The 15944-nt window shown below is 45.4% G+C and overlaps 1 protein-coding gene across 1 annotated transcript in view; it reads left to right on the top strand.

Moving 5' to 3' along the window:
* UGGT2 (UDP-glucose glycoprotein glucosyltransferase 2) overlaps positions 1-13319 on the top strand; it is an 813961-nt gene extending 800642 nt beyond the window's left edge. The window contains exon 39 of the mRNA XM_063953033.1: positions 11923-13319. Coding sequence (XP_063809103.1) covers positions 11923-11945 — 23 coding nt within the window. The 3' untranslated portion in view covers positions 11946-13319. The remainder of the gene's footprint in view (positions 1-11922) is intronic.
* The last annotated feature ends 2625 nt before the right edge of the window (positions 13320-15944 follow it).

Raw genomic sequence — 15944 nt, 5'->3', positions numbered from 1 at the left:
GACGGCCGGTTTCTTGTGTTGGTGGGGAAACTTAACAACAAATTATGCACATTAGCTAACATCTATGCCCCTAACCAACGACAAGAGCTGTTCTTTGCAAAACTAGATACTCTCCTTACTCGAGTCCGACAAGGCGACCTCATACTGGCCGGGGATTTTAACTACGTTTTAAATCCAAATATAGACCGCTCTCCCTCTCTGCCCTCTGCTTCCCCGTCGGACTCTCTCCGCTCTAGATCCCTCCTCCGTCTCATGTGATCCCAGCTTCTCTACGACTCCTGGAGGATAAAAGATCCCTCAGCACGTGACTACACCTTCTATTCTGCTCCTCATAATTCGTACTCCCGTATCGATATGGTCCTGCTCAGCCATGAACTTGCCTTGAATCTCCACGCAGCCCATATACACCCATTGATCTGGTCTGACCATGCCCCTATCTCTTGCGACCTCTCGGGTCTGCTCTCTTGCCCCCGCCCCATGACTTGGCGCCTCAACGACTCCCTCCTTCACAACCCGGAGATACGCTCCCATCTTCGGGATAAGCTTTCTGACTATTTTACCCTGAACGACTCCCCCGACATTTCTAGGTCTACTCTCTGGCTGGCACACAAGGCAGTCCTTCGTGGGCACATCATCAGCCTAGCTTCGAAAGCCAAGAAACAGTCTCTTACCCAGTTTAACAGGCTCTCTATGAAACTCCACACCCTTGAGACCCAGCACAAGGCGTCCTCCGACCAGGCTATCTTGTCTGAACTCCATACTGTTAAAGCGGAACTCGATCTCCTTCTCTCCAGACGGGTGGCTAAACCTCTCAAATGGCTTTGCCAGTCTTTTTATAAGAAGGGAGATAAGGCGGACAAGATCCTGGCGGCACGACTCCGCTCCGCAAGAGCCCAAAATAATATTATTTCTATAAGAAACCCTCTCAATCAGTTAGTTCATGACCCTACCGCCATTAGGGCTGCCTTTCAATCCTACTATGCTAACTTGTACAATCTGCCACCCTCCTCGTCTGGTCCCTCCTCCCCGTCCCACTCTGACCTGGTCTCTCACTTTCTCTCAGCCTCTAACCTGCCTAGATTGCCTCAGGGCGCCATGGACCATCTTAACAGTGAGATCTCGGTGGAAGAAATTGCCCAGACTATACTCATGCAAAAGATCGGTAAATCCCCTAGTCCAGATGGGTTCACAGCTCTTTACTACAAAAAATTCTCCGATCTTCTCTCCCCCCACCTCCAATCTCTGTTTAATAAGATTATCCATGGCGACTCTTTTCCTCCTGAGATGTTAGAGGCCAGAATTGTGGTGATTCCTAAGGAGGGCAAGGGCGCCCTTAACTGCGCTAGCTACCGCCCTATATCTCTCCTGAACCTGGACCTCAAAATCTTTGCTAAAATCCTAGCCAATCGCCTTAACCCATATCTCCCTTCCCTTGTCCACTATGACCAAGTGGGGTTTATTCCGGGCCGCCAGGCGAGGGATAACACCAGACGAGCTATCGATTTGATACACATCTCGAACTCCAGGGGATCCCCCGCTATTATGCTCTCCCTGGATGCTGAAAAAGCTTTCGACCGGATCTCCTGGAGTTTTTTTTGAGCCGCCCTGGAGGCCTATGGCTTGTCTGGTGACTTCCTCACTGGTGTTCTGGCACTATACTTCACCCCCTCCGCCACGGTCTTAATCAATGGTGTCCCGTCTGCCCCGGTCCGCATATCGAATGGTACGCGTCAGGGGTGCCCTCTATCACCGTTGATATTCGCCCTTGTTATTGAGCCACTCGCCTCTCAAATTAGGGCTCATCCAGGTATCCATGGTATACCAGTAGGCCATACCGACCCTAAAATCTCCCTCTTCGCAGATGACGTTCTACTTTCCTTGACCCAGCCCCTTATCTCGCTCCCAAATCTATTCTCAGTCCTCCATTCTTATAGCCTTGTATCAGGCTACAAGATCAACTATTCCAAGTTCGAGGCTATGCTGCTCCATGCTCCACCAAGAAGCTGAATCCCTCCGCACCAACTTCAATTTTAAATGGCAGCCTACAAAGATCAAATATCTGGGGATCTACTTGACCTCCCGCTACAATTCTCTCTTCCGGGAAAACTTTCCACCCCTCCTCACCAAAACACTCACTGACCTGGCGTCCTGGAACAGTCTTTTCATTTCGTGGCTGGGCAGGATCATAGCAGTTAAAATAAACATAGTCCCCAAATGGATCTACCTTTTCCAGACCCTCCCGGTGGCAGTCCCAGCCTCCTTTCTTCGTACTACCCAACGAGCCCTTGTGCGCTTTATCTGGACTACAGACCCACCCCCCGGCATAGCTGCCAATACCCTGAAACGGCCAACCTCCGATGGTGGTAGAGGTCTTCCTGATATCAGAATCTATTATCTAGCCTGCCATCTCTCCCAAATTGTCACCTCTTATGCTCCTCCGGGGTCCGTATCCTGGTTGGATATCGAAGCAGCCCACGTCAACCTTTTGGACCTAACCCCCTTATGGGGTCTGCCCTCTACCTCCCGGCCCCCAACCTCCAAACTCCTCCCCACTATTAAATTTAACCTTAAAATTTGGGACTCCCACTCTCTGAGGATGGGTCTTACCACTACCCCCTCACCCTTGACCCCTATCTGGCAGAACCCTATGTTTCCTCCCGGATTCTCGATTACGAGATTCCGTACATGGATAACGCTGGGCTTCAAATTCCCAACTGATTTTGCTGATCGGGGTCAATGGTTGTCCCTACCTGTCCTCCAACAGAAGACCCCCTCGCACTCACTTAATCCCTCTCAATTCCTACAAATCCGGCACTTCTTAGGTTCTCTGCCCTCCTCCGCTTTGCTCCGAGTCCTCACGCCCTTTGAAAGTTTATGCATACACTCTCACCTCTCCAAAGGCTTAATCTCCCAACTTTACTCCCTTTTACTAGGTTCTTCCCTCCCCTCCTCCCGGCCCCACGAACTCGCATGGGAGCGTGATCTTGGGCCCCCTCCAGAGAGCGAGGACTGGGTGGACATGAGACTGGGGATTGCTAAATGCTCTATTGCTACTGCCTTCAAGGAGACGGCTTACAAAGTTTACTACCGTTGGTACTACACCCCTGATAGACTTCCGTCTTCCTCCCCTAACTGCTGGAGGAACTGCGGATCTAGAGGCACTATGCTACACATATGGTGGACCTGCCCATCCATCGCTTCCTTTTGGAATCTAGTCCACTCCCTCCTTAAACTCCCTTCTGGATTCCCCCGTGCTGAAAGATCCCTGGATCTTTTTGCTGTGTTACCCTCCCCCGATGCTTAATAAATTCTCCCAAAAACTAACCACACATATTCTAACTGCGGCAAAATCACTGATAGCCCTTAATTGGAAGAACCACTCTCCACCCTCTCTCCCGTCTCTTAAAACCAAAATTTGGCATATTGCATCAATGGAGAGGATTACATATTATCTCCACGACCGGGGTCATGTTTTTAAACAGGTTTGGACCCCCTGGCTCGCTGCTGAACGCAGACCGCCGTCTCCCCCCCCCCCCCCCTTGTTCTTAGCTCCTTCCGCAGACCCATGGGCGTTGCCTACTGCTCCTCCTCCAACTCCTCTCTCCTTTTCTTCTCTCTTCTCTTCTTCCCTCCTCTTCTTTTTCTCCTTATCTTCTCTCGTCTCTCCCCTGCCCTTTTTCTCTCTCGTTTTCTGATCTCACTATCTCCAGGATATGTACTGTGATTGGATTTTATCGTGGTTTCCCCTTTCCCCTACCCCCCTCTCCCTCCTCCCCCCCCCCCCCCCCAAAGTTGATACTTGATTACTAATGTTGTATTTTTGATTATTTTTGCTGTCTATTCTAAAATTGTGGTTTCTGTTGGACGTTGGCTCTCGTGGCCGCTTGTCCCTTTTCTCAATGTATTGTTTGCCCACTCTCTTTAACCACGCAAAAATAAAGAATTTCACACAAAAAAAAAGATATATGAATATAAATACTACAACCATATTTCTTGAAGCAATCCTGGGGGACATTGGACCATGGGATTTGCATGTAGGCTGAAGGAGCTGGCACTTAAAAATGAAAATTAAACTGTATCTTTAAACCTAAACCCTCCCCCAATACCTGTTTTTAGGTAATTATTTGTGTTTTATTTGTAATCCATTTTATTTTGTTAATATGCAGGTGTGCTGCATTGGCTGCAGAGAAGTTGGACCGGTTTGCTGCTCGGCGCATGGGGTGGTGGGGGAGGGTCACTTTCCCTGTGTACTCTGTCATTTTGGTTACCTCCTAGGCCCAAGGATAACATGCATCCTGACCCTTGTAGAGGAAACTGGCGCTTATAGTGTTTCTCCAATAATAAAAGTGGATGGATAATAAATGTATTTATTAAAAAATATCACTAATACATCATTTTATAAAAACATATAGGAAAAAGGTATATAAATTGCTGAGAAGTGAAGTAATTGATTTTAGCTGCTCAGATAGTATCCACATGGGATCCCAGACTAGATTGCAAATGTTCCCTGGGGGGTATCATAAAATACAGCTGGTTTTACCCATGGTGATGGTGTGTCCAAGTGTGCTGGATGTTTTCAGCAAGCAAGCTATTTCAAGCGGCAGTTCACTTGGTCCTTCCAATCAATGCTGTTTGGTGATATAGTCCCACAATGAATTATTCCAATAACCAGGGGAATTTTTCAATAGTCCATATCTGGATCCGTGTTCAAGTGGAGCAATGTAGTGGCAGCTTGTAGATCTTAACGCATTTCTCTAGGTCACCTAGCTTCATCAGAAGTAGTTCTCAGTCTGCATAAGGGATCTATTTAAACCCCCTTAACAACCTGATGCCGGTCAGGTGTGGTATAATTAATTATATTATCCATCCACAGAATCATATTACAAAACTTTATATGCTATATATAAACAATTAAAATCAGTTCGGATTCAAACATACATTAATAATAAAAGGATAGAGGTACAACTGTGTTCCACACAGCCCTGGAGGCGTTCCACGCCCGCCTGTGATGGAACAGAGGGGTTACCCCTGTCAGCTCGAACACAGGCGGGCAGCTAATAGGTTTTCTCTTTTAGCGTGGAATCCCCATCTGTTTCTGGGGGAAGTTCAGTGCCTGTGTGGGCACCAGTAACATATTGTGGACACACCCCCTCCACATGTTCTTTTCTTGTTGGCTATTCCATGTCATGCATGATATCTATAATTATTTGTATTAGAGTATCCCCAATTGGAGAAGGAGAAGTCTAGGTATGGAATATTCATATGGGGTCGCTTAGCAACAATATACTATCTATGACGTACTAATACTCTATTGGCTAAGCCTCATCTGCTCCGCTCATGTGACACTTTTGGGTCACGTGAGTGCATTCCACTGAGCCCTGGATGTGGGTCACTGTCGCACGTTGCAAGACGGGTGGAGTTTTTTACACCAGCACGCCCACGGGTGGATGCTCATTGGGTCACACTTACAGCATGGCCCTCTGGGTACATTGGGCTCCGTCCAGAGGCATCATGGAGGCATAGGTAGCAGATTGGGGTTGTTATCACTCCATACAGGTGAGTGAATATTAATTCGATCATGTGACCGTACGCAACCTATGACCCCATATGAGCTTCAATTTTTATAAATAAAAATATACCTCTATCCTTTTATTATAAATGTATGGTTGCCTCCGAACTGATTTTAATTGTTTAAAGATAGCATATAACAGTTTTGTAATATGATTCTGTGGATGGATAATATTATTGATTATACCACACCTGACCGGCATCAGGTTGTTAAGGGGGTTTAAATAGATCCCTTATGCAGACTGAGAATTACTTCTGATGAAGCTAGGTGACCATGCCTAGAGAAACGCGTTAAGATCTACAAGCTGCCACTACATAGCTCCACTTGAACACGGATCCAGATATGGACTATTGAAAAATTCCCCTGGTTATTGGAATAATTCATTGTGGGACTAAATCACCAAACAGCATTGATTGGAAGGACCAAGTGAACTGCTGTTTGAAAGAGCGAGCTTGCTGAAAACATCTGCTCTTCACCTGGACACACCATCAACTTGGGTAAAACCAGCTGTATTATATGATACTCCCCAGGGAACATTTGCCATCTAATCCGGGATCCCATGTGGATACTATCTGAGCAGCTAAAATCAATTACTTTACTTCTCAGCAATTTATATACCTTTTTCCTATATGTTTTTATAAAATGATGTATTAGTGATATTTTTTAATAAATACATTTATTATCCATCCACTTTTATTATTGGAGAAACACTATAAGCACCATTTTCCTCTTTATATTGTGTTTTCTTTAAGTGGGACTGACAATCCCATTACTGGCAGCTGTGACAGCGCATCTGGGATTTGCATATTCTATTTGGTTTTCACCCTTGTAGAGGGTGGTGGATGATGTTGCGGTCCCGGATGGCTGCGCCAACTTGACAGGTCTCTGCAGTGGCTTCTTTGCAGAAGTGCGTGTGCGCAATGCAGCCCAGGTCAGCGGGCGGCCCCAGGTTTTTTCCTGTGACAACGGGAAGTACAGAGTGATCACACTGTGTGAGTGGTGGAAATTGTCATGGCTGGTGTCCCTCCTGCTGGTGCTGCGTTACAAAACAGAGCCATTAGAGTGGTGCATCCAGTGCAAAATCTGCTGTAGAGTCGCTCATTGTCCACATCTACTCCTCTCCTATGTGACTATGGGATTTCCACCTTTCCTGGAAGACTGAGTACTCTCTGTTGTTCTATTCTGTATTGTTTTTCCATGTTTAATACACACAGTAAAACAGCCATTTGAACTGCTCTACTTTGTCCAAATGCAGTGGATGAATGGACAGAATGCTGTATAGGTATATAACTGCGCAAACAGTATTCCTGGATTTAATCCAAAGGAGTAGCACATGACACAGTCCTGCATCTGGAATGGCTCAATCCGTGAGTTCAGGTCACACCACTGGCGCTGTCCATAGTCCCTCAGGAGGTCTGCCTAGTTAAAAAAAAATTGCTTTTATGGCATTAGTTTTACTTGTGCTCACTAGTTAAATGGCATGTGAACATTTGGACTCAGGGCCACTGTGCACAGCTTGTCAGGCAAGGCCCAGTGATGTACCGGTGTCAAGAGCCACTGTGTCTGCCATAGTGGTGCCATCTTCGATCAGGCCCTTGGCGGGATTTCAGAAGATTCACGCTTTTTTTGAAGCATTTCTTTAGGGATCCCAAATTGCGTGAAGCGCACACACATCATCTTTCTTCCAGGGGTCTGGTGTCCATTTTGGTTTCAAATTCAGAAGTAAGTGGTCATTTCTCAAACAGGACAAAGCGTTGAACCTGGACTGCTTAGCTTGGGAGGCCCAATCAAAGGCAGTTGGTCTTTTCAAGCGTTGTACAAGAGCATGGTCACTTTCTGTCATTCTTTGAACCTCTCTGTTCTCCTTGCGGATGCCTGGAAAATGCCAAATCCATAGTTTTCTGTCCCTCGCCAATTTGCCTACCTGTGTTCGCTTCGGGCAGAGCATGTGTCCAAATGAGAACAATCTCTCGCACTGCAAGGTTCGGCATCTATTAAGTGTCCTTTAAACAAAATACTGGACAATTTTCTAAAGTCTCTCTTTATGGTTTCAGAGGTGCTTATCCACTCTTTTCTGGCCATGACATGGGTGACCCAAGCCATGAAATCATGGGCCAAAAACAAAATTTGTTGTAGAACACTGCAGTAAGTTGTCATGACTCTGTAGCGCAGCTTCTCTGCTGCAGTTGCCTCAGTATGAAGGGTCTTTGGCTCCACATGTAGAATGTGGTTTCAGAATCCAACCATTCCTGGGAATTTCTCCATTTTGGTGGGGGCATTCTTTTTGGACCCAAGCCAGATATTATTTTTACCAATCACTTTTCTTCTGGTGTCTGCCCCCTCACAATGGGGGGACACACTTTATGCTTTGTTTTAGGGAGGTCAAACACAAGTTTTTACCTGGAAAGGGCTCCACACGCCAGCTTTATGGAAGCCACTGGACACTGGGAGACGAAAGCATCTGATGGGGTCTGACACACTTAGGCCCATCACAAGTGGGTGTGCCCTTGCTGCAGTTTGGAGACTGGTGGGTGTAGTCATCACCAGACTCCAGTCTAGGCATTGTTTTCATGTGTTATAGTGCCAACCTCAGAGGTCCTCCACCACTACATTTCTTCATGTATGCTCTGCCCAGGGATGTGGAGAGAATATTACTCCAGTTCCGGTGTCGAAATGACACGAAGTTTGTTCTCCATCCTATTCCTTGTTCAGAAGCCGACCATCTCCTTCCATCCAATGCTGAATCTTCGAGCCTTGACACTAGACTTTCACAATGGAATCTCTGATAGGTGATCAACAGAATTCACAAATGAAAGTATTGTGTAAAGCCGATTTTTACTTCTCAGTTGCAAATGCATCTAAACCGCACGGTTGTAAAAGTTACACTTGGTACCTTTTTATAGCATCTGCTATTCTTTGGGGTAGTCTTTAACACCTGTCAACAAAGGGTCCTCCGGTATTTAGTTAGGACGGTGCTGGCGCTACCTCATTGTCCATCTGGCTGGGAATGAAGGTGTTGGGCACAATGGTTTCCACATTTGAGACCATCCAGTACACCACATACCATTCGTGAACTTTTCTCAGCTTAGTGTCTTGTTCTATCCATAAGCACTCATCACTCCCTGCAGTGGTGGCTGGTTTTAGGGACTCTGCTCCAAAGCGGCTTTGTCTCCAGAGCTTAGGTAATTGTGGCAACGGATGCAAGTCTACTTGGTTGGGGTGCTGTAACGCTACTTCACCTTCAGAGCCTTTTGTCACCAATGGAGACTGTTCTTTGAATTAATGTTCTCCGTCTCTGGGCCTTCTATATCAATCAGTTGGGGTCTCAGTCCATTTTGGCCAGCTAGACAGTACAGAGTCTCAGAAAACGCAATGAAGTGGCATATGTAAATCATTAGGGTGGGACCAGTAGCGCAGAGATGATATCAAATGCAACCTGCATTCTTTTTCTGGGTGGAAGCCTTTGTTCCAGCGATCTCTGCGGTATTCATACCAGAAGTCTAACAGTTGGTAAGTGGACTTCCTAGCTAGAAACAGGTTTTTTCTCAGTGAGTGGTACCTCCATCCAGAGGTTTTCCAACTGTTGGTACAGATGTGAGGTCTTCCAGAGGTAGTCCTCATGGCCTCTCATCATGATATCAAGGTACCCCAGTTAGTTGCTCCAGACTGGTCGCACAGGTCCTGTTACGCCGACATTCTCACTTTGTCATTAGGTCCGGGTGAAATCCATAGCCTAGACCTAACTCCCCCGCACAGCCTAACCCTAACAGCTCCTCCCCCTAGCCTAACCCTTCCCCCGCAGCTTAACCTTAACCCTCACCTGGCATACTTACATTCGAGATTCTGACACCTGTCGGGTTTCTGGCTCCAATATTCTGACCGCCTGGATCCCATACGTCGGGATGCCAACTACATCCCTCTATAACGTGTTATAAAACAATGTATCAAAATCACATCTCCTATCAATCAGGGTAGAGGGTTCTTAAACAGAGACCCAGAGGAATGTATCTGTGAGAGAAAGCAGAAAAAAGCCCAAGTGCTGTGAATCTTTATAGATTGTTACACTTTTACAAATACACTTGGCTCAATTTAATAACCTCTGAGTTACCAGAGGTGTGGGATTTTGTTCAAGTTTGCCCGTTTTCTTCAGGGTCCATAGGCTCCAGAGGATTTACCATGGAGTATAGGATGTTTGGAGAGATCCGGGTACTAAGCAGTTAAAACTTTCAGGTCCCAGGATGCACTTACCTGGATGGTATCATTGTTATCTCTGTTTCTTCGCTGTCCATAGGCTCCACAGGGCACCCACCCTGACGCACCTGGCTTATGGGTAATATTATTATATGGTCGCTAGTTCTCCTCTTCTAATATGAGTGTGTCCTTGTGTGTTCCATTCTTCCTTCTCCGCTGTCCTGTTCGTGCCATGGGCTTGTTCACTAAACTGGATAGTTTGGGACTGGGGGCAGTGCATCCTGGGACCTGAAAGTTTAACTGTTTGGTGCCTGGTTCTCTCCAAACCACCTATACCCCATGGTAAACCCTGTTGAGCCTGTGGACCTAGAAGATAGAGTTAACAATGGTACGTCTACCATAACTCTTGATTATTATTTTTTAAAGCAACGGTCATTTTCAAGGCAAATCAACCTTTAAAAAAAAAAAAGGGCAGACTTGCAAAAAGTCCCACACCTCCTGCAACTCAGGCTATTACATTTAGCCCAATGAGTGAAACCTACTTAGGAGTCATCAGTATGTTCTAAAAATAAAAAGTGTCTGGATTGTGCACTTTTTATGTGAGTGTGAGCTTCTAATTTGTGAGAACTCTGCATAATACTGTATATTGTATACAAACTGATGCTGATTTGCTATAGACACTCGATACAATTTACAGTCTTGTCTCTGTGACACATTGAAGGACTTGTGGATAATACATGTTAGACCTTTGAAAATTAGAAAATACTACCCAAGTCACTGCTTTAAATCTATCAAATATTGAACTGTGATACAACTCTCACATCACTGATCTATGAATTTTCATCACTTACTTCTGTTTATACTGGAAGGGGAAGAAACAACACAATTTATTATGGTTTATTCTTTTCCTTGTCATCTTTCCTTTTTCTAAAATCTATTTCTGTAGTTAGGTGACACATGAGCCAGATAAGTGTAGGTACTATACTAAATTAGGATAATTATGGGGTTTACAACGGTGTCTGATAGATAATATATGGTTATGATATTTAGAAGCATATTCTTTCCATTTGAGGACATTATATTGTATAGATGTACCTTTCTTTCGTTATTTTGCCTTAGGAAGCTCTTAACAAGCTCTATATTTACAAATGTAATACTTTTTTGACTGAAGTCTCTATAATATATAAACATCCTTCGCACTATCTTACTTAATCAGTTTAGTTGTTTTATCCAAACTAGTATATTAAAACTTACGTTTCATGTTATGAATTCCTAATTATATAAAGAGTCCTTACTATGCACTGCTGTCTGCCCACCAACTGATCAGCACACTGTCAACTCCATCTAACACTGTCTTCATTTCCTCCGCCATGAATGAAGTTTACCATTTTGAAGGTATACATAGTAGTTGAGGAACAGGAGTTAGCAGAGAATATTTGAGTGTTGTGTAGGGCGAGACAGGTTCAATGAAAGCTGAAGATGCAAGTTGAGTGCGCCTACTATGTGTATTTGCTGCCTCATGGATAACCTTGATATATCTACTAGATGCAGTTGCAGTTATGTGACCAGCCGCCAGGACACCGCCGGTCACAATACCAGACCCTAAATCCCGCCCGTTCACAATCCCGATGGTTAGCATGCTGATCCACAGGGACTATTCCAGGAAAGTGGTGGATTTTCTGGCCCATGAACGCATGTAGAAGCTTGGTCATTCACCGTACAGTCTAGATCTGTCTCCCTGAAATTTCTTCATGGTCCCACAAATGAAGCACAAGATGCGTAGGATTTGCTTTGAGTCACTGGGAAAAGCTGCAGTGGAGACCATCATCCAGCACGTAGAAGACATACCTGCTTTGGACTAGTCCAGTTGCTTCACCAAGTAGTTTGAGTGCATGCAACTTTGCATAGGCTTATTTGGCGAATACTTTGAAAACATGTAATATTCACTCATACACATATATAATTTATTTGCCAATTGCCACATTTGCTAATTATCCACATTTTGTTAACGTTCACAATTCATTACCATTTGTGATTTTGTTATTTACTAGAGCACGCATGCACCACGCTCTGCAATATTTGTATGCTTTTAAATGAATGTATACGTGTAAACCAGAGGATTCATGATGTCCTATGTTTTTTCACTCTTTTTTCCACTGCAGACTTAAAGCACGATGAACTTTAGCTGATTTCAATGCTGTGGAGGAAAGTAAGGGTTACCGCAATTGACTTTTCCTTCAACAAAAGAGTTTACAGAAGACACTTGAAATAATAGTGCCTTTTTTTGCCGGAAACAGTAAAATATATTGAACTATCTTCTTCAATTGCTGAGAAAAAAAAGTTGTTGTTTTTTTTTTTTACCAATTAAGCATAAATATTGAGGGTTTTTAAATTTGTATATTATGCATTGTAATAATGTAATAGTACAAGAATTTGGTACATAGGCACAGGTTTATTGTATTATTTATGCTTTATACTAAAGTATACTAATTTGTTTTCTGTTACCCCTATATCACATGACCAAAGTACAACATTTTCCAGGAACTCGGCTCTTATATTGCCTGTTGTTATCCTAAAAATATAGTCTATAAGGGCCGAGTTTCTATGGTAAATAGCACATGCATAAAGAGCACATGTCCTATTAGCCACAGTTTTCTCAGGTTCTCAGGCTAGTTACTCTGTCTCTTTTGTTCCATGTAGTGTCAGTGTCATGTACAGATCATATTTTAACATACTTGCCTATTCTCACGGACGTTGCGGGAGACTTATAATTTGTCGGGTAGTCCCCGCACCCACGGAAGAGTAAGCAGATCTCCCGCATCCCTCCTGCTTCCTAGTGAAGCGGGTTGGAAAGGGAGATAATACCGGGAACATGTCGCCGTATGGAGGAACGGTGCTAAATGTAATGAATCGCATAATTTTATCATCACACCCTCCCTGCGGATATGCGGATACCTAGTGCCGTGGAGCCCAGCCCAGCCCCCCCCCCTTCTTCCTGAATAGGAGAGACAAAATGTAGCTAATTATATATTGTAAGCGAAACACAGATGTTTAACTGCAATTGGATGCAATGTACCAGGGAGTATACATCATTTTATTCAAGTTTAAAGGGTGATTTTGATGTAGTATTTTAAGGTATCGAACAATATATGAAAAACTTATCTATAGTAAAGAAATTCCAGACAATATACAATTATATCACATACCCTTGACATACAGTGATGGCTGCTTTTGCAGTATGCTGCTAATATTTATTGCCCATAAGTCTGTACAGCAATCATGTTTTAGGATGTATATTGTTTTATGTAATTAGTTGAGTAATAACTCAATACCTACATGTGCAATTTTACACTAGACGGCCACTGCTTTAATCATGACTGTTAAACCACAAGATTATCCATCAAGTGCTTGATCTACTGACTAAACCACCAGTCGTATCTTGCCCAACATTCTTTGTATAACGCATCCCTCACATGATTCCTGTTGTATCATTATCAACAAACATATTTTCTCTTACGTCCTAGAGGATGCTGGGGACTTCAAAAGGACCATGGGTATAGACGGGATCCGCAGGAGCTTGGGCACACTTAAAAGACTTAATCTGGGTGTGAACTGGCTCCTCCCTCTATGCCCCTCCTCCAGACCCCAGTTAGACTTTGTGCCCAGGAGTGACTGGATGCACCCTAGGGGAGCTCTCCTGAATTTCTCTAGGAAAGACTTTATGTTAGGTTTTTTATTTTCAGGGAGACCTGCTGGCTACAGGCTCCCTGCAGCATGGGAGTGAGGGGAGAGGAGCAGACCTACTTCTTCTTAGTTAAGGGCTCTGCTTCTCGGCTACTGGACACCATTAGCTCCAGAGGGTTCGATCACTTGGTGCGCCTAGCTGCTTGTTCCCGGAGCCGCGCTGTCACCCCCTCACAGAAGCCAGAAGAAAGAAGTCGGGTGAGTATGAGAAGATCAGAAGACTTCAGGACGGCAGAAGACTTCAGTAACGGAAGGTACAGCACAGCGGTAACACTGTGCTCCATGCTTCCGCACACATCACCAACGGTATTTGCTGGGGGGGCGCCCTGGGCAGCATGTTACTGGAGTTTTGCGGCTGGCAGAGAGCTTTTTGGTGCCTCGGCACCGTTTCCAGAAACCCCCGCCGGCATTTTTCATTTTTAAATTTGGCGGGCCAAAGCGCACCGGGAAGGGGGCGGAGCTTCGTCCCGCGGCTCACAGGCGCCATCTTCTCCTTCAACACGCGGCTGAAGGGAGACGCTGCCGGGACCTCCACATTCCTCAGACAAGTAACGGGGAGATATTCAGAAGGGGGTGCCGCAGTGTGGTGCTTATTATCATTACAAAGCAGCGCTGGGTACATATATCTTTTCTTGGGATATATGGGCGCTGAGGTGTGAGCTGGCATACTCCCTCTGTGTCCTCTATCTGGGCTTCATTGTGGGCCTGTCACCTAGCTGGGACGTTCTGTGTGTTGTTGTGTGTCAGTACTACGTGTCGGCATGTCTGAGGCTGAAAGTTATTCACCATAGGAGGTTATTGGGGGAGCGGATGCGGGGCTAGATTTGGGACTGTCGACGCAGCCGACACCTGATTTACTCGCATTGCTCAGTACGATAAATTCGAATGTTGCTTCTTTATCAAAGAGGTTAGATAAGTCTGAGTCACAGACGCAGGTGTGGAAAAAGTCCATGGAAGAGGTTTTGTCTCAGGTTCAGACCCCATCCGGGTCGCAAAAGCGGCCATTTACTCAGGTGGTAGATACTGATACCGACACGGACTCTGATTCCGAGGTCGATTTCACTGAGGCTGCTTTACATCCACGGTTAGTTAAGAGTATTCAGTACATGATTGTGGCTATAAAAAAAGTTTTACACATTTCTGATGAACCTGAGGTACAGGAAACAAGGATTTGCTTGTTCAAGGGAAAAAAAACCTGAGGTGAAGTTTCCCCCCTCTCATGAAATGAATACTCTTTGTGAAAAGGCTTGGGAGTCGCCGGATAAGAGGTGGCAGATTCCCAAGAGACTTTACATGGCGTATCCTTTCCCCTCTGATGACAGGGAAAAATGGGAGGTGTCTCCAAATGTTGACAAAGCTCTATCTCGTTTGTCTAAGAAAGTGGCACTTCCGTCCCCTGACTCAGCAGCTCTCAAGGATCCGGCGGATCGTAAGCTGGAGACGTCTTTGAAGTCCATTTTCGCTAATTCGGGTGCATTGCTCAGACCTGCTGTGGCGTCGGTATGGGCGAGTAGTGCTATTGCTAAATGGGCTGAGAATTTAGCTAATGATATGGATACCCTTGATAAAGATAATGTCCTTTTGACTCTCGGTTATATCAAGGACGCTGCAGATTACCTGAAAGATGCGGCGAGGGACGTCTGTCTCTTGGGTTCAAGAACCAATGCCATGTCGATATCAGCCAGGAGGGCGTTGTGGATCCATCAATAGAACGCTGATGCCGACTCCAAGAGGGCTATGGAAACGTTACCCTTCAAAGGTACTGTCTTGTTTGGGGACGGCTTGGCTGACCTGGTCTCGACCGCGACTGCGGGTAAGTCCTCTTTTCTTCCTTATGTTCCCACACAACAGAAAAAGGCACCACATCAGCAAATGCAGTCCTTTTGTCACAATAAATACAGGCGTGTAAAAGGTTCGTCCATCCTCGCTTCAAAAGGTAGAGGAAGGGGAAGGAAACCTCCTGCAGGCTCAGGCGCCCAGGACCAAAAGTCCTCCCCTGCTGCTACCAAGTCCACCGCATGATGCTGGGGCTTCCCTGGGGGAGTCCGGACCGGTGGGGGGCCGTCTACGAATATTCAGTCAGGTCTGGATTCAATCAGACCTGGATCCTTGGGTCCTAGAGATTGTGTCTCAGGGATACAAACTGGAGTTTCAGGAGATACCCCCTCACCGGTTCTTCATTTCGGCATTACCAGTAGCTCTTCCGGACAGGGAGGTGGTGCTGGCAGCGATTCAAAAATTGTGTCTACAGAGGGTCATTGTTCCCGTTCCCTCGTCCCAGCAGGGGGAGGGGTTCTACTCGAGCCTCTTTGTTGTGCCGAAACCGGATGGTTCGGTCAGACCAATTCTAAATCTAAAATCCCTCAATCCATACTTGAAAGTTTTCAAGTTCAAGATGGAATCCCTTCGAGCGGTAATTGCCAGCCTGGAAGGGGGGGAT

The sequence above is a fragment of the Pseudophryne corroboree genome, chromosome 2 (assembly GCF_028390025.1).
Source record: "Pseudophryne corroboree isolate aPseCor3 chromosome 2, aPseCor3.hap2, whole genome shotgun sequence".
In the NCBI taxonomy this organism is placed as follows: Eukaryota; Metazoa; Chordata; class Amphibia; order Anura; family Myobatrachidae; genus Pseudophryne; species Pseudophryne corroboree.
Note: the sequence above shows the minus strand (reverse complement) of the source record. Positions and strands in the feature narration are given on the sequence as shown.